Source organism: Pan troglodytes, chromosome 2 (genome assembly GCF_028858775.2).
Source record: "Pan troglodytes isolate AG18354 chromosome 2, NHGRI_mPanTro3-v2.0_pri, whole genome shotgun sequence".
NCBI lineage: Eukaryota > Metazoa > Chordata > Mammalia > Primates > Hominidae > Pan > Pan troglodytes.
In genome coordinates, this window is record NC_086015.1 from 43,895,357 (window position 1) to 43,913,981 (window position 18,625).

The 18,625-nt window shown below is 35.7% G+C and overlaps 1 protein-coding gene across 4 annotated transcripts in view; it reads left to right on the forward strand.

Annotated features, from left to right (window-relative positions):
* MYRIP (myosin VIIA and Rab interacting protein) overlaps positions 1–18,625 on the forward strand; it is a 447,019-nt gene that overhangs the window by 71,220 nt on the left and 357,174 nt on the right. For all 4 annotated transcript variants that reach the window (XM_054680553.2, XM_024355418.3, XM_054680555.2 and 1 more), the window contains exon 2: positions 18,477–18,616. In XM_054680553.2, the coding sequence (XP_054536528.1) occupies positions 18,507–18,616 (110 nt within the window). In that variant the 5' untranslated portion in view covers positions 18,477–18,506. The remainder of the gene's footprint in view (positions 1–18,476; positions 18,617–18,625) is intronic.

Genomic DNA, 18,625 nt, shown 5'->3' on the forward strand with positions numbered 1-18,625 from the left:
AGCTGAATAAAATATGAGAGAAAAATAATAAAATATGTCTCTTTAAAGCCATTGCAGAGATAAAAAGATACTGAAGAGTCATTGGGCCAGAGCCCATTATGGGGCACAATGGTCCAAGAATGTGAGAACAGCATTTGAGGCCAGTTTTTTCCTCAACTGCACTTTGAGGAAACAGCACTTTTGACAGTTCCTTGGAGACAGGGAGATAGGAATTAGAGGCCTGGCAAGGGGAGGGATCCTATTGACAAACCCTCACTTTGGGTTGAAATCTCAAAAAGTCTTACCTGTTAAGTAAGAGTGAACTGGATGTGGAAGGCCTGTGCAGGAACTGCAGCTTAGCTTCAAATTGTCCCAATCCTGAAATTGCTAATGCATGCAAGCTTGCTGGTACCGTCAGCACCTGACGGAAACAAACATACATCCTCTCTAGAGGAAAATAACCGTGTACAAGTGTAGATGAGAAGAAATAAACATAAAGGAACAGAAGAAATGGAAAACATAACAGACCTACAGAGTCCCCAGATATACTGAGTTATCAGACACAGATTTAAAAATAACTATATGTTACTACATTTAAGGAGATAAAGGAAAAGATTAGGAATTTAGGCAGAAAAACCAGGACCACTAAAAAATAATAAAGCAGAAAATTTATCATATAATAAACCGGCACATCTACCCACTGAATCTAAAAGTTGAAATTATATAAAAAAAAGAAAATTTAGAGTTGAAAAATGCAAAAAAAACTTAAATATGTGTTTAATGGCAGATTTAAGATACATGAAGAGAAAATAAATAAAAAAAGAATTTCTTATCTAGGTCAGAAAAATATCCAGAATGATGTATGAGAAAACAAAAGGATACAAAACCAGAAGAGAGACTATCTGACCTGAACAATACAGTAAGAAAGTCCAACTAATGTGTGTGATTGGAGCCACAGGAAGAAAAACAGGTTCAAAAGAGGTATTATTCGAAGAGGAGGTACCTGAGAATTTTCCAAAGCTGATGAAAGTTTATGAAATCTACAGATTGAAGATGCTGTCTCTATAAACTCTCTACAAATCAGGAAAAAATATAAGACAAAACAAATTCTAGTCACGTTATATTAAAACTGAAAATCAAAGCAGAATCCTTAAAAGCAACCAGAGAACAAAAGGCAGACAATGGATTGTAGCTGATATCTGACTAGAAACAAGTAGAATATCTGGAATACCATGGAATACTATTCTAAAGTGCTAAAAGGAAACAGCATCTACTTAGAATTTCAGAACAAGCAAAACCACCCTTAAGAAATGAGAGGGAGAGATTACAATTCAGACAAGATGGCATGGACTTGTCCCTCCCCACTCCTCCCTGCTGCTTAAAGTTATAAACCCAAGAAAGAAAACACAATTGTGATGGTTACTGTTTTGTGTTAAGTTGGCTGGGCCACAGTGCTCAGATATGTGGCTGAACATTATTTTGGATATTCTATGAGGGTGATTTTTGGAGAAGATTAACATTTAATGGTTGGACTTTGAGTAAAGCAGATTACCCTCCACAATGTGGATGGGCCCCCATCCAGTTAGTTGAAGGCCTTAATATAAAACACTGACCTCACACAAGCAAGAAGTTCTCCCAGATGACTGCTTTTGAACTCAAACTGCGAGGTGTATGTATATAATAGAAACATATATTTTGTTTCTCCCGTTTTATCCGAATGAAAACAAACCATACCTACTTTTCTGCATCTTGCTTTTTGTACTTAACCCTTTAAATATGTAAGTTCTTGAAGAACTTTCCATATTCGCTCATAATTTTTCTTCCTTTTTTTCCTTAACAGCCACATATTTTTCCATTGTTCGGCTATACAGTCATTATTTTTTTTTGGCATGAATGTAAGTGCATTGTCTTTGTAGGGTAAATTCCTAGAGGTGGAACCACTAAAAATCAAAGAAAATCAATCTCAATCCATGTCTCTCTCTCCCTCCCTCCCCCCACCCCCCTTCTCCCTCCCTATCATATTGATATTGACAAATTGCCCTCTATAGAGGTGGTATAAATTTACATTCCTAATAGCAATGTATGAAAGTGCCTATTTCCTCACAGACTTACCAGCATGATATGATACAAGCTTTTCAATCTTTTCAAAGGCAATAGGTTAAATAACAAAAAGTCCTTCAGTCTGCACTTATCTTTTTATATATTTGATAGATTTATGAGCCATTTATAGTTCTTTTTGTGAACTCTATTTCCTTTGCTCTTTTTCTCTTTGTCTATTTTTATATTGGGTTTTTGCTGTTTTTAAAAAAACTCCAGTTGTTGAAATTTTTATATTGGGGGAAATCATTCTTTTGTCTTTGATGTGAAAAGACAATTTTTGAATATTGGCCCCCACTCTCTTCTGGCTTGTAGAGTTTCTGCCGAGAGATCCGCTGTTAGTCTGATGGGCTTCCCTTTGAGGGTAACCCGACCTTTCTCTCTGGTTGTCCTTAACATTTTTTCCTTCATTTCAACTTTGGTGAATCTGACAATTATGTGTCTTGGAGTTGCTCTTCTCGCGGAGTATCTTTGTGGCGTTCTCTGTATTTCCTGAATCTGAATGTTGGCCTGCCTTGCTAGATTGGGGAAGTTCTCCTGGATAATATCCTGCAGAGTGTTTTCCAACTTGGTTCCATTCTCCCCGTCGCTTTCAGGTACGCCAATCAGACGTAGATTTGGTCTTTTCACATAGTCCCATATTTCTTGGAGGCTTTGCTTATTTCTTTTTATTCTTTTTTCTCTAAACTTCCCTTCTCACTTCATTTCATTCATTTGATCTTCCATCGCTGATACCCTATCTTCCAGTTGATCGCATCGGCTCCTGAGGCTTCTGCATTCTTCACATAGTTCTCAAGCCTTGGTTTTCAGCTCCTTTAAGCACTTCTCTGTGTTGGTTATTCTAGTTATATATTCTTCTAAATTTTTTTCAAAGTTTTCAACTTCTTTGCCTTTGGTTTGAATGTCCTCCCGTAGCTGGGAGTAATTTGATCATCTGAAGCCTTCTTCTCTCAGCTCGTCAAAGTCATTCTCCGTCCAGCTTTGTTCCGTTGCTGGTGAGGAACTGCGTTCCAATTTTCAACCCAGAATTTCATATCCAGCCAAACTAAGCTTCATAAGTGAAGGAGAAATAAAATACTTTACAGACAAGCAAATGCTGAGAGATTTTGTCACCACCAGGCCTGCCCTAAAAGAGCTCCTAAAGGACGCGCTAAACATGGAAAGGAACAACCGGTACCAGCCACTGCAAAATCATGCCAAAATGTAAAGACCATCGAGACTAGGAAGAAACTGCATCAACTAACGAGCAAACTAACCAGCTAACATCATAATGACAGGATCAAATTCACACATAACAATATTAACTTTTAATGTAAATGGGCTAAATGCTCCAATTAAAAGACGCACACTGGCAAATTGGATAAAGAGTCAAGACCCATCAGTGTGCTGTATTCAGGAAACCCATCTCACGTGCAGAGACACACATAGGCTCAAAATAAAAGGATGGAGGAAGATCTACCAAGCAAATGGAAAATAAAAAAAGGCAGGGGTTGCAATGCTAGTCTCTGATAAAACACACTTCAAACCAACAAAGATCAAAAGAGACAAAGAAGGCCATTACATAATGGTAAAGGGATCAATTCAACAAGAAGAGCTAACTATCCTAAATATATATGCACCCAATACAGGAGCACCCAGATTCATAAAGCAAGTCCTGAGTGACTTACAAAGAGACTTAGACTCCCACACATTAATAATGGGAGACTTTAACACCACACTGTCAACATTAGACAGATCAACGAGACAGAAAGTCAACAAGGATACCCAGGAATTGAACTCAGCTCTGCACCAAGCAGACCTAATAGACATCTACAGAACTCTCCACCCCAAATCAACAGAATATACATTGTTTTCAGCACCACACCACACCTATTCCAAAATTGACCACATACTTGGAAGTAAAACACTCCTCAGCAAATGTAAAGGAAAAGAAATTATAACAAACTGTCTCTCAGACCACAGTGCAATCAAACTAGAACTCAGGATTAAGAATCTCACTCAAAACTGCTCAACTACATGGAAACTGAACAACCTGCTCCTGAATGACTACTGGGTACATAACGAAATGAAGGCAGAAATAAAGATGTTCTTTGAAACCAACAAGAACAACGACACAACATACCAGAATCTCTGGGATGCATTCAAAGCAGGGTGTAGAGGGAAATTTATAGCACTAAATTCCCACAAGAGAAAGCAGGAAAGATCCAAAATTGACACCCTAACATCACAATTAAAAGAACTAGAAAAGCAAGAGCAAACACATTCAAAAGCTAGCAGAAGGCAAGAAATAACTAAAATCAGAGCAGAACTGAAGGAAATAGAGACCCAAAAAACCCTTCAAAAAATTAAGGAATCCAGGAGCTGGGATTTTTGACAGGACCAACAAAATTGATAAACCGCTAGCAATACTGATAAAGAAAAAGAGAAGAATCAAATAGATGCAATAAAAAATGATAAAGGGGATATCACCACCGATCCCACAGAAATACAAACTACCATCAGAGAATACTACAAACACCTCTACCCAAATAAACTAGAAAATCTAGAAGAAATGGGTAAATTCCTCGACACATACACTCTCCCAAGACTAAAGCAGGAAGAAGTTGAATCTCTGAATAGACCAATAACAGGATCTGAAATTGTGGCAATAATCAATAGCTTACCAACCAAGAAGAGTCCAGGACCAGAAGGATTCACAGCCGAATTCTACCAGAGGTACAAGGAGGAACTGGTACCATTCCTTCTGAAACTATTCCAATCAATAGAAAAAGAGGGAATCCTCCCTAACTCATTTTATGAGGCCAGCATCATCCTGATACCAAAGCCGGGCAGAGACACAACCAAAAAAGAGAATTTTAGACCAATATCCTTGATGAACATTGATGCAAAAATCCTCAATAAAATACTGGCAAACCGAATCCAGCAGCATATCAAAAAGCTTATCCACCATGATCAAGTGGGCTTCATCCCTGGGATGCAAGGCTGGTTCAATATATGCAAATCAATAAATGTAATCCAGCATATAAACAGAACCAAAGACAAAAACCACATGATTATCTCAATAGATGCAGAAAAGGCCTTTGACAAAATTCAACAACGCTTCATGCTAAAAACTCTCAATAAATTAGGTATTGATGGGACGTATTTCAAAATAAGAAGAGCTATCTATGACAGACCCACAGCCAATATCATACTGAATGGGCAAAAACTGGAAGCATTCCCTTTGAAAACTGGCACAAGACAGGGATGCCCTCTCTCACCACTCCTATTCAACATAGTGTTGGAAGTTCTGGCCTGGGCAATTAGGCAGGAGAAGGAAATAAAGGGTATTCAATTAGGAAAAGAGGAAGTCAAATTGTCCCTGTTTGCAGACGACATGATTGTATATCTAGAGAACCCTATTGTCTCAGCCCAAAATCTCCTTAAGCTGATAAGCAACTTCAGCAAAGTCTCAGGATACAAAATCAATGTACAAAAATCACAAGCATTCTTATACACCAACAACAGACGAACAGAGAGCCAAATCATGAGTGAACTCCCATTCACAATTGCTTCAAAGAGAATAAAATACCTAGGAATCCAACTTACAAGGGATGTGAAGGACCTCTTCAAGGAGAACTACAAACCACTGCTGAAGGAAATAAAAGAGGATACAAACAAATGGAAGAACATTCCATGCTCATGGGTAGGAAGAATCAATATCGTGAAAATGGCCATACTGCCCAAGGTAATTTACAGATTCAATGACATCCCCATCAAGCTACTAATGCCTTTCTTCACAGAATTGGAAGAAAACTACTTTAAAGTTCATATGGAACCAAAAAAGAGCCCGCATTGCCAAGTCAATCCTAAGCCAGAAGAACAAAGCTGGTAGTTGTAGAAGTCACACTACCTGACTTCAAACTATACTACAAGGCTACAGTAACCAAAACAGCATGGTACTGGTACCAAAACAGAGATATAGATCAATGGAACAGAACAGGGCCCTCAGAAATAACGCCGCATATCTACAACTATCTGATCTTTGACAAACCTGAGAAAAACAAGCAATGGGGAAAAGATTCCCTATTTAATAAATGGTGCTGGGAAAACTGGGTAGCCATATGTAGAAAGCTGAAACTGGATCCCTTCCTTACACCTTATACAAAAATCAATTCAAGATGGATTAAAGACTTAAACATTAGACTTAAAACCATAAAAATCCTAGAAGAAAACCTAGGCTTTTCCATTCAGGAAATAGGCATGGGCAAGGACTTCATGTCTAAAACACCAAAAGTAATGGCAACAAAAACCAAAATTGACAAATGGGATCAAATTAAACTTAACAGCTTCTGCACAGCAAAAGAAACTACCATCAGAGTGAACAGGCAACCTACAAAATGGGACAGAATTTTCACAACCTACTCATCTGACAAAGGGCTAATATCCAGAATCTACAATGAACTCAAACAAATTTACAAGAAACAAACAAACAACCCCATCAAAAAGTGGGCGAAGGATATTAACAGACACTTCTCAAAAGAAGACATTTATGCAGCCAAAAAACACATGAAAAAATGCTCACCATCACTGGCCATCAGAAAAATGCAAATCAAAACCACAATGAGATACCATCTCACACCAGTTAGAATGGCAATCATTAAAAAGTCAGGAAACAACAGGTGCTGGAGAGGATGTGGAGAAATAGGAACACTTTTACACTGTTGGTGGGACTGTAAACTAGTTCAACCATTGTGGAAGTCAGTGTGGCGATTCCTCAGGGATCTAGAACTAGAAATACCATTTGACCTAGCCATCCCATTACTGGGTATATACCCAAGGGACTATAAATCATGCTGCTATAAAGACACATGCATGCGTATGTTTATTGTGGCATTATTCATAATAGCAAAGACTTGGAACCAAGCCAAATGTCCAACAACGATAGACTGGATTAAGAAAATGTGGCACATATACACCATGGAATACTATGCGGCCATAAAAAATGATGAGTTCATGTCCTTTGTAGGGACATGGATGAAATTGGAAATCATCATTCTCAGTAAACTATCGCAAGAACAAAAAACCAAAGACCACATATTCTCACTCATAGGTGGGAATTGAACAATGAGAACACATGGACACAGGAAGGGGAACATCACACTCTGGGGACTGTTGTGGGATGGGGGTAGGGAGGAGGGATAGCACTGGGAGATATACCTAATGCTAGATGACGAGTTAGTGGGTGCAGCGCACCAGCATGGCACATGTATACATATATAACTAACCTCCACATTGTGCACATGTACCCTAAAACTTAAAGTGTAATAATAATAATAAAAGACAATTTTTTCCTCATTTGACTTTGCTTATAATGTTATTATGTAGACATTTAAAATTTATGTTGAATTTATTCAGTGTTTTTAATGACTTCTGAATTTTGTGTCATATTGAGAAAGGCATTTCCTACTCTGAAATTATAAAAGAATCATCTCATGTGTTCTTTTATTACCTTTATGGTTTCATTTTTTAGTCTTTGACACTATAACCATGCCTTACAATCCACACCAGGATAATTCCAAAACTGAATCAATAACTTAAAGATTGTTTCTATAGTTGTAAAAAATCTAAAATGTTTTTGAAAAATCAGTTTTCCTTGAGACTCATTCTTCTCTACTCTTCCCAGATAATCTCAAATTTTTCTATTTTTGTTTATTTATTTCATCATTTATTTGTTTCATCTCTCCATTTCCTTCTTGAAAGGGTTCTCTTCTACTTTTCCTCCAGATCTAGAATATTCTTCCAACCTTTTAAACTCCTTTATTCCCCTCATTTTCCTTTGGCTCCTTTCCTCGTCTCTTCATCTGCTGTTGCCACTATGTTTCTTACTTTGTTTTAGTAATTTCTCACTTCTCGTGCATGCCTTTTGGCATAATTTTTGCAATGGTTATTATTTTTCCCCACAACTTCCCCAAATCCTACCATGTCATATTGTATCATTTTTTGATATTTCCCCTATTTCTTCATTCATGGATGTCATTTATCATTGTTTTTCATTTCTTAAAAAATATTTGGTCACTCTTTCCAGTGTTCCAGTAAGTCTTATAATGAGAGATCTTCTCCTATTGTTTTACTTTTGTGCTTATTTTTTTAAAACTTAATATTTTTGTATAGTTTCTGAGTTCTTATTTATTACTTATTATCAAAAGAGTTTAATTTTATCATGAATAGCTATCTATGGAAAGTTCATAGGGGTAGGGGCTGTGGTCCAGGCTAGCTGATTTTTTTTTTTTTTTAAATATTTGTTCAGCAACTTTATTTCACCAAAGCCAGTGGAGAAAGGAGTATTTTTTGTTTTGATTTTTTATTTGAGGGCTGGGGAGTAGTGAAAAGGAAGACTGCTTATAGTAAATATGCCTTCTCTGTGTATGATTCCTTGTATAATTGTCGCTATTTCTTTTTGGGAAACAAACAAACTGGGTTTATTTGAGCCAGCTGATCAGTGCTTCCTGTTTCAAACAAGTGTTGGCACCTCAGGTGGTGTCCCTTGCCTTGAAGAAGGGTAGTTTTGCTGGTGTTTGCTGATGTCTGCAGCTTCAGGAAGCTCTCTCTGCAGCCTTTTATCTCCTCTTCCTCCCACTCCACTTCTTCTGTTTTAGATAACTTTCAACGTATATTTGGTCTCTGTCATTTTGTATTGTCTCCTGGTTTAGCTGAAATGAAATTTACATTTTTGTTTCTCATTTTCCCAGTTGCTTTTTAAACAATTTTCAATATAAGGGAGAAATACTGACTTTCACCCTGCCAAGTTCAAACAAGAAATCAGCCTGTTTTTTTTTTAAGCTGCCTAAAGGTAATGCATATTTATTTTTAAATGTCAGATAGTATGAAGAAAATGTTCATAATCTTCTCTTGCCTTATTCTAAACAGAAATATAGGCTTCATTGTATATATAAAGTTTGTGATACTCATATTGCTCAGATTTTTTTTTCTTTTAACTATGTATAATGAGCATCCCCTCTGTATTGGTGAAAGTTGATCTAATTCTTTATAATATCTGCATGATATTCCAGGGAATAGGTGTACCACATTTAATGTAATCATTCTCTATTGAAGACTTTCAGATTATTTCCAGGTATTTGCAACTATAAAAAGTGGGATAGTAAACATTGATTACACATTCCTTTACACTCATGTGCTTTGTTTTTCTAAGTTCAGTTTCCAAAATTAGTATTGCTGGATCAATGGTATTTAATTTAAATACATTACAGTCTACTTTTTGAAAAGTTACATCAGTTCATCTCTCTACTGAATGAAGGAGCTAATTTCCTCACATCTTTGCTACCTTTGGAATGACCAATATTATTGCATTTTACTAATTCAGGGTGGAAATGTGTTATGCCATCAATAGGTTAACATGAAGAATAAAAATAATATATCTTTTTAATATCCTTTGTCAATTTTTAATTGTCATTTTCTTGTTATTTTGTAGAGATTCTTTTAAATTTTAGGACTACTAACCATTTTTCTTATGTTACACATACCTTTTCTGTTTTTTTTCTTTTGACTTTATTTATAATGACTTTGACTTTGTTGACTTTATGATATCTTTAGTTATAGTACTTCAAATTTTTATATAGACAAATACATCTCTCTTTGTATTTATGGATTTTCCATCTTCCTCTAGAAAGCTTCTTCTATCCTAAAGTTATAAAAAGTTAATAAAATCATTCTATTTTCATTATTTTTAAAAATTTATATCTTTAATCTGCTTTACATGTGAAGAGAGATCATTATCCTGGCTCTAGGAGTAATGACAATAAGGTGAGGATTTAGAATGTAAAGTAACTGGGTACATTCTTGCCTAGCCCAAGTGAAAACTGGTGAGAACCTGAAATCAGGCGAGGTTGTGGGATGGAGATGAGTAGGGATGGCATACTGAAACAATAGAGGTGGAATTTAAGAATTGAAGGCTGACTTCCTGTGTGTGATTGAGTGAGAGGAAGGAAAGTAAGGTCATCTTGGATATTGGATGGCAGCCGTTGCTACTCCCTAAGGCAGGGACCTTAGGGGTTAAGCACATATGGGTTCAGTGTGGACTAAGTTGGGGACTGAGAAGATAATCTTATATAAGTGCATTGCTAGAAATTTAGATTTTCTATTAATCTATGTAAGTTATGTAAATTAAATTTAGCCTAACTCTTGCCTGGTGAGCAAACAGACTGTTTCAGAGTGTGAATTTTTTTCTGTTAAGTTAAAGAAGTGCATTGTATCATGATCTGAAAGTTGAATAATCAAACGTGAAGAATGATCATTTGACTAGCCTTAAAAGTAAGTTTTAAGTTGTAAAATTAATATAATGATATTATAGAGAACTTGGAAAATGTAAGAAAAGCCACTCATGAATGACTGCTCTTAAGCATCCACCACTTCATAATAACCTACTTCCTGCTTCGGTTTTTGGAATGGAGGGCATAGATAACTTTCTGTAGCACTTCCATTAAATGCTTCTCACATAATGTCTCATGGGTGCTCAGATAAATAAATGTGGTCAGCACGCTGCTTTTCTTTTTGTCACCTGGCAAAACTTTAAAGGGACACATCCCCTTTGTGTTTTAAGAGGTTCTTGCAAGCCAAGTATGGTAAGAGTTTGTTTTGGTTCCTTTCTCAGCTGATGTTATCAAACTTGACCAAGTGGGTTGTATGGCCTTATAAATAAAACCCAAAACTCTTTTATAGATGGTTTTATGTCTTCTAGATTTTTGTAAATTGTGCAGTTTACATAAGGCCTGAGGCTGAACTATATGTTTTTATTTTTTGGCCTTTTCAGATTGGAAGGATTTACCCACCTTTGCATTAATTACACTAAGATCTGCAATTATCCTGTGCTCATCCCCAGGTTTTTTGGAAGTTTTCCAAGTCTTTAAATATAATTTTCTTTCTGATTCTTGAAGCATAATAGGAACCTGAGTAATTGTTAGTTTGTTCACCAGTTGATGCTAATGGAGTAGCCATTAAGCATTATTTCAAGCCCTTTATATAAAATGGAAATTTTTAGTAGCTGGTATTGTACCACCTCTTGTTTTATGGTCTCTGCAGCTATAAATTAATGTGAAATCAATTATAATTCAATAGGGACCAGTTTTCAGGCTGTTTCCTATAACATGATAATAACATTTATTTTCATTAAGAAAGCAATCCATGTTCATTGTGAGAAAATTGGAACAATCAATAACTAAAAATTATAAGACATCCTATTGCCCAGAGATTAGCACTGTGAACATTTGGCATGATTAGTTAATTATTTTCAGTGGAAATCACACACACACACACACACACACACACACGCATGCACACATACATTTTTTAGAAAAACAAAAAATTGAGGCAATTTAATATAGTTTTTTAATCTATAATTTTTATTTATAAATATGCTTTGAACATTTTTATGTCAGTGCTGTATCCACTTCATAGCAGTATGGTATTCTATCTTAGAGCTATATAATAGCAAATTTAATCAATGTTTTATTATTAGATATTTTAGTAACTTGAACAATTTTGCTATTGTAAATAACACTAAAATGAATATCGTCATATATATCCTTGATAATTTTTGTTTATTCAAATAATGTTTATTTTAAAAGGAAGAGAAAATATGTGCAAAAGCAAATTTTTAAAAATTGCATCATACGAAATTTTATCACTCAAAGATAACTGTTCGTAATTTTTTTGTGATTTTCTTTCAGTATATTTCTATCTATTTATACAAGATTGTACTATTCATACTATATTATTTTACTTCTTATTGAGCCATGACATGCATGTAAATGCATAAATCATAAGTATATAGTGAAATTAATTTTCACAAATTGAACACATCAATGTAACCAGCACCCAGATCAAGAAATGTCACCACTTCCCAAGCCTGGCCCCATCTAGCCACTGCCTTCCAAAGGGTAACCACTACCCTGCTTCTAACATTCTGAACTAGTTTTGCCTGATTTTGAACTTTATACAATTGGGATCATCCGTCTGACTTACTTTGCTCAATACAATATACCTATACCGTTATATGTTATTGAAGTTTGTCTGTGTTTATTGCTGTGTAGTGTTCCCATGGGTGAATATACCATAGTTTGTTTTTCTCTTGATGGACACTTGCATAGACGGTTCATTTGGATCTATTTTAATAGTGTTGCTGTATACTTTCTTGTATTATTGTATTATTTTGGTAAACTATATGCTGCATTTTTCCTCTGACTTTTTACCTTAATATGTCATAAACGCCTTTCTTTTAAATACATTTTATTGACATAAAATATTGTATTGTGTGATTGTACCACAACTTAACCTGTCCTACTTTTGGACTTTCAGTTTATTTACAGTATTTTTCTGTAATAGACAACACTGAGATGAACATCCTGGTACATAAGTCTTTGCACATTTTTTCAATTTCTTGAAGAAGATTCTTACGCAGATTGAAATGGCTGGCTCAGTATTTAAGGATGTTTGATAATTACTGCCAGATTGCCATCTAAACATTTATACTTACTTATAGCCCCTCTACAAATGTATATAAGTACCTGTGTTCCCAGAATCTTATTAAATGAAAAATTGCAACTTAGTGTAATTAGCAGCATTTGGTTATTAATGATATGTGATATTTTATTAAACTGTGTTGGACATAGATGGTAAATTGCTTTTTCTCTTTAACTTTGTCATTTTATCTTTTAGACAGTTCTATATTTTTCTTGTATTTTATGAGGGTGCTTAATATATTAGGATAATTATCTTCCCTGGTTTTCCCTAGATTTTTGCTTGCATTTTTTTTTCTTTTTTTTTGAGGCGGAGTCTCACTCCGTCGCCCAGGCTGGAGTGCAGTGGCGCGATCTCGGCTCACTGCAACCTTCGCCTCCCGGGTTCAAGCGATTCTCCTGCCTAAGCATCCTGAGTAGCTGGGACTAACAGGTGCCTGCCACCACGCTCGGCTAATTTTTGTATTTTTATTAGAGACGGGGTTTCACCATATTGGCCAGGCTGGTCTTGGACTCCTGACCTCAAGTGATCCACCCACCTCGGCCTCCCAAAGTTCTGGAATTACAAGTGTGAGCCACTGTGCCTGGCCAATTGTTGCTTGCCTTTTAATTTTATCCATATATATATATATTTTTCGCTTTGTGAAACTTTTTTTGCGGTAAACATTTGGATGTTACTTTTAGTTTATTTCTTAACTTCTACTGAATCTCAATTCCTTTATGAGAAGAACTAATATTGTAAAGATGGCAGTTCTTTCCCAAATCAATTGACAAATTAATCAATAAGAAAATTCATTTGGGTTTTTACTTCTACCTTAGTAAAATGATTTTAAAGTTCACCTGGGGACATAAATGGGCAATGTCAAAAAGTCAGACAGTTTTGAAAAATAAAAATGATGAGAGATGATTTGCAATACTAGGTTTTAAAGTATGTTCCTGACCTGAGATCAGCTACTAAGTCACCAGCTTAGAACAGGTCAGGCCAGAAAGTCCTGAGGAAAACTCGTGTGTGTGTGTGTGTGTGTATGTGTGTGTGTGTGTGTGTGTGTGTGTGCGCGCGCGCGCGCATACATGCCTATGTATCTCATCCATGGATCATCCAAGTCAGATAGATTGGTCAATAAATGGTGTTAGGACAGTTGGCCAACCACAGCCAGCTCTGTGAGAATTCTAAGGAGCATGTGTTAGTGACTTAGAGAAACTAAAGTGATAAATGGAAACAAAAAACAAAATGGAAAATGTATTTCAGTAATAAAAGGATATTTGGTGCTATTCTCAGGCAGGAGAGAAATAGAACACCAAGACTAACATCTACTCACTGAATATCAAATTTCAAATTGCCAGGACAGAGGCTCTGACATTTTGCATAAGTTGGGTGGCACGCCTGGTCTAATCAGCTGTGCCCCAATGGTGTGACCCTGTCTGCTCTGGGCCCACTCCTGTGCATAGTTCAGGGGTGAATTTCAGAGAAGGGGCCAGTTCATGGTAGGGTAACACCCTTGAAGGTGAAAGAATGAAGATCAGTGAGCCATACAGCCTAAGCACCACTTGCTGCAAAGAACAGTCACAGTGAAAGCACATCTCTCATTATTAGTGTTGTTGTTTTTGTCCTTTGCAGGCCAAGTTCATTTTATCCCCCGTGCCTTAAATGTGAGAGTCTTAACATTTAGGTTTCTCTATAGTTGTAAGAAATTTCTTTTCAGTTCTAACCTAAACCCACCATGGTCAAAGTGCAAAGCCCCAGCAATAATTACCCTTTATCACTCTTAGGAATTTATAGTTTTATTTTTCTGTTTATATCAGGTGCATTATCACACAGACAAAAATGTACTGTGGGTTTGTGAAAATCCCATTTAAGCATTTGTCCTTGACCCTTCTAGGTACTTTAATAGAATGTCACTTACGTACACATTGACCTTTTATAATGAATCTTCCATTATGTACTAAGTATTCTTGTAATTTCTCTGTTTTTGTTTTTTTTTTTCATTTGCAAGGGTTGTATTAACCAGTACCTGTAGACACATCTGTGTCCTTCCTCATGTTAGTTATTTTAGCCAGGAATAACATAGACAATTCTGCCTTTGTTTTGGTCTCCTAGCTTTAAAGTTGCATCCATCATCAGCTTCTTCTAAAGCTCATCTAACTCTGTTGCTTCTTATGATAATTAAATTTGAAAAATAGCTAAATCAATTCAGTAATTATGTTGGAATAGCTACTGGAGTTTGTCATCATTGCTTTGACTTAGTGTAGAGTTTACCAGATAGTCATTTCTTTGGATGTGAAAAGGTAGATGTTATCAAAGAAAGAGGTTTCTGCAGACATATATGTTTGAGAAACACAGAGTTAAGCAAAGGCAAACTGATTCTGATAGACTTCCCAGAAGCTCCAAGAAGCTAATATGTCTTGTGTAAGCCCCATGAAGGCAATACAATTAGAAGCATTTCTCGTATTTATTTCACCTTAGAGTCCCTTTCTCAAACTGCTTGTGGGAACAATAACCTGAGAAACACACTTTAGGGAAGTGGTGATATAATTAAATATTGACATATTAATTTTCTTATTAGTAAATTTAAAAACATATCCTCTCTGTTGTCATGTTGGTTGGCTATAAACCAGAGAAATCAAGGGGTAGGGGCACCGGTCTGGAAGTTAGGAGCACCTGAACTGGCTATGTGTCTTTGGGAAACTGCTTCTCTCTCCTGGGACTGATTGCATTTTCTCATCCTTAAATGAGATTGTCATACCTATGTGACCTCTTATTCATGGACACGAGCCTTCTCCAGCTCTAGGATGCTATTTCATTTGTTGCACAGGGACTCTGACTGTGTTTGTTGTAGAAAAAGGAAGAAGCTTTTACCAATTTAAAGAAAGTTTTCTCAGTCTCTGACTTGTCCATTTCGAGCTATTTTATTTATTTCTTTACAAAAACAAGTCCTGATCTTTTTTTTTTTTTTAGGTTTGATATGATCAAAGCTGTCACTTCAGTCTTTCACTAACTGGGCTCCTTAGAATCTCATTTAGAATTCTCAGAAACCAAAAGCCAGTGAAATAAAGTCAAAGGAACAGAAATGTCACCTTCCAGTAAACTCCAAAATGCCATTAACACCTTTAATGAGGCTTTTTAAAGGAAGAATCAGTCTGCATTTTCAGTGGGCCCTCTAGTCTGTTTCTTTTTGCTCATCAGGAAGCTAGAAGATGGCAGCCCATGAGCTTCTTCCCTTGCCTTTGCAGTCTGTGGGTAGGATGTTACTTCTAATTGACTTAACTGAAACCTAGTGCAAGTACATTAGGTTTCTTCCTGCCCTCAACCCTAACACCACTTGGGCAAAGTGGACTGACAATTTACTTTTGAGAAATAGCATTAATGGAGAGAAAAATAAAATTTTTTAAAAAAATAGTTGGAATTCCTGTTGTGATTTGTTGGTTAAATCTTGAGATTGGTTCGCATTATGCAGTCATAAGGTTTTAAATCATCTAGCAAAAGATTTCAGGGGATTGAGCTGTTCTTTTCTCTATGTTTACTACCATTATTTGGAAATGAAAAGGGCAGATAACCTTCTTTTAAATAGCAACCATGCTTGGGGTCTCCTATTCTTAATCATTACAGGCTAGAAAAAGGGGGCAGGGAACTCTGGACATCAGATTTTAAAACCTGAGGTTTTAAAACTAGAAAGCATTTACATGATATTAAGGCAGGGACTCTGAGTCAGACCAAGACACAGTCAAATCCCAGGTTGCCATTGTCTTAGACATAATATATATTGACCTGTTTTCTCATTTGTAAATGGTGGTGGTAGTGACTGTCAATAGGATTTTATGGGAATGTATAAATTTACATATACATTTATAAATGTAGTTTATATGTATGTATAAACTAGAGCATCTGGAACATAGTAGATATCCAGTCAAATAGTGATCTATTATAATCATTATTGTTATTTTTATTGTAAATAATAAGCATATTCCTTGAACAATGCTTTAAGTATTTGCTTTAGTTATGATTTTTATAGATTATATTATTTTTATTTAGTTTTAGGTTTATTTTATGCTTATGAAAGATACCTTAAGGACAATAGTATGCATGACTTCAACCTTTTAATAACAAGATGAAGCAGCAGCAGCAATACTGTGTCTCTCTAATGAGATGGAATATTACTGATAGCTCTGAAGCCCCTATGTGATTATTCCCAATGAAATCCTCTCTCCTCTCCTTAGAAGTACCACATTCCACTTTGGTTTTACCACACTTATTCCTAGACAATAATTTTTTGACATTCTATGTTTTTGACCCTTATGATCTAAAAAAAAAAATACTTGTATGCATGCTGTACATGTATTCTGTACATGTGGTGTGCTTCTCTGTCTCAACATTATGTTAAGATTTATCCCTGTTGATGAATGTACCTATTGTATGTTCTTTGCCACTGTGGTAGAATATTCTATTGTATAAAACAAATATGCCCTATTTTTTAAATCATTCCTCCTATTTATGGATGTTTAGTGTTTTTCCAGTCTTATTTATTTATTTATTTATTGCTATTTTGAATGTGACTATTGTTACTATTTTTCTGTTAGGTTAACTATGTGAAATTGCCATTTTTATAGGTCAATGATCCAAACTAAAAATTTCATATGATTCAACCCAATTGATGTCTGGTGTATATTTTAAAGATTATATCTGAAGCATATACCTAAGTGTGGCAGAAATGCTGATTTATAGGGTATATAAATTTTCAACTTTTAAAATGAAACATGATTGTATTACAAAGAGATTACACCAATTTATACCCCCAAATGAAAACTGTCATTGTCCCACTTCCCACCAACATTTGATATAAATTTTTATTTTGGTGGATGTAAAATATAGTTTTAATTTGCAGTTCTGTAATTACCATTGAAATTAAGTGTTATTCCATATGCTTATTTGCCATTTCTATTTTTTGAGATGGAGTCTCGCTTTGTCACCCAGGCTGGAGTGCACTGGCGCGATCTCAGCTCACTGCAACCTCTGCCTCCCAGGTTCAAACGATTCTCCTTCCTCAGCCTCCCAAGTAGCTGGGACTACAGGCGACCCTCACCATGCCCAGCTAATTTTTGGATCTGTAGTAGAGACAGGGTTTCACCATGTTGGCCAGGCTGGTCTTGAACTCCTGATGTCAGGTGATCTGCCCACTTCGGCCTCCCGAAGTGCTGGGATTACAGGCTTGAGCCACTGTGCCCAGCCAACAATTATTTTTAAAAATAGAGTTTCCCATAATTTTTAGGTATGTACTGCTTAGAGGTGTTTCCCTACAATATCATCTTTGCTGCTGCTGAGAAAATGGCAAAATAAGATTATTTATGTTTTTATCCTTTTGAAGAAGAGAACTTATTGATTTTTAGTTTGTATTTCATAGTCATATGGTTAAAACTTTAAGGGATATATCATACATAGGATTTTTTTAAAGTATTTTTTTTTATAAATTAACATATTTTTATTTTTATAAAATAATTATTTTGTTTGTATTATTTTGCAGTTACATATAATACTTAACATTTAGAACTTCAAAGCACAAAAGTTTAGAACTTTTAGATATTGCCTTTTGGCATTTTGCAGAAATCCATACTAAGTCTTATGTATGGTTCACTTTGTTATAAAGAATATTTTTTTTCTTAATTTAAGAATTGGGATGATGAAACTGGCAGATGACCCATTATTTTCTCTTTTTCTCTGTGGCCTTGGTGAGGTCATTTGTAAATATTTGCTGAGTCTGAGTCAAGAGAAAGATACTACCTTACATAAACACTTACATATAAACACTATATTTAACTCTATTTTAATAACAAAATAGGTTGATTTTGTCCATGTAGAGATTTTATCTTGCTTGTATCATTTTGGTTTCCCAGGTCTTGTTTCATCATCTGTGTTGAGTAACCATGGGGAGGAAGCTGGACCTGTCTGGTTTGACTGATGATGAAACAGAGCATGTTCTTCAGGTGGTTCAAAGAGACTTCAATCTTCGCAAAAAAGAAGAAGAACGACTAAGGTGAGATGC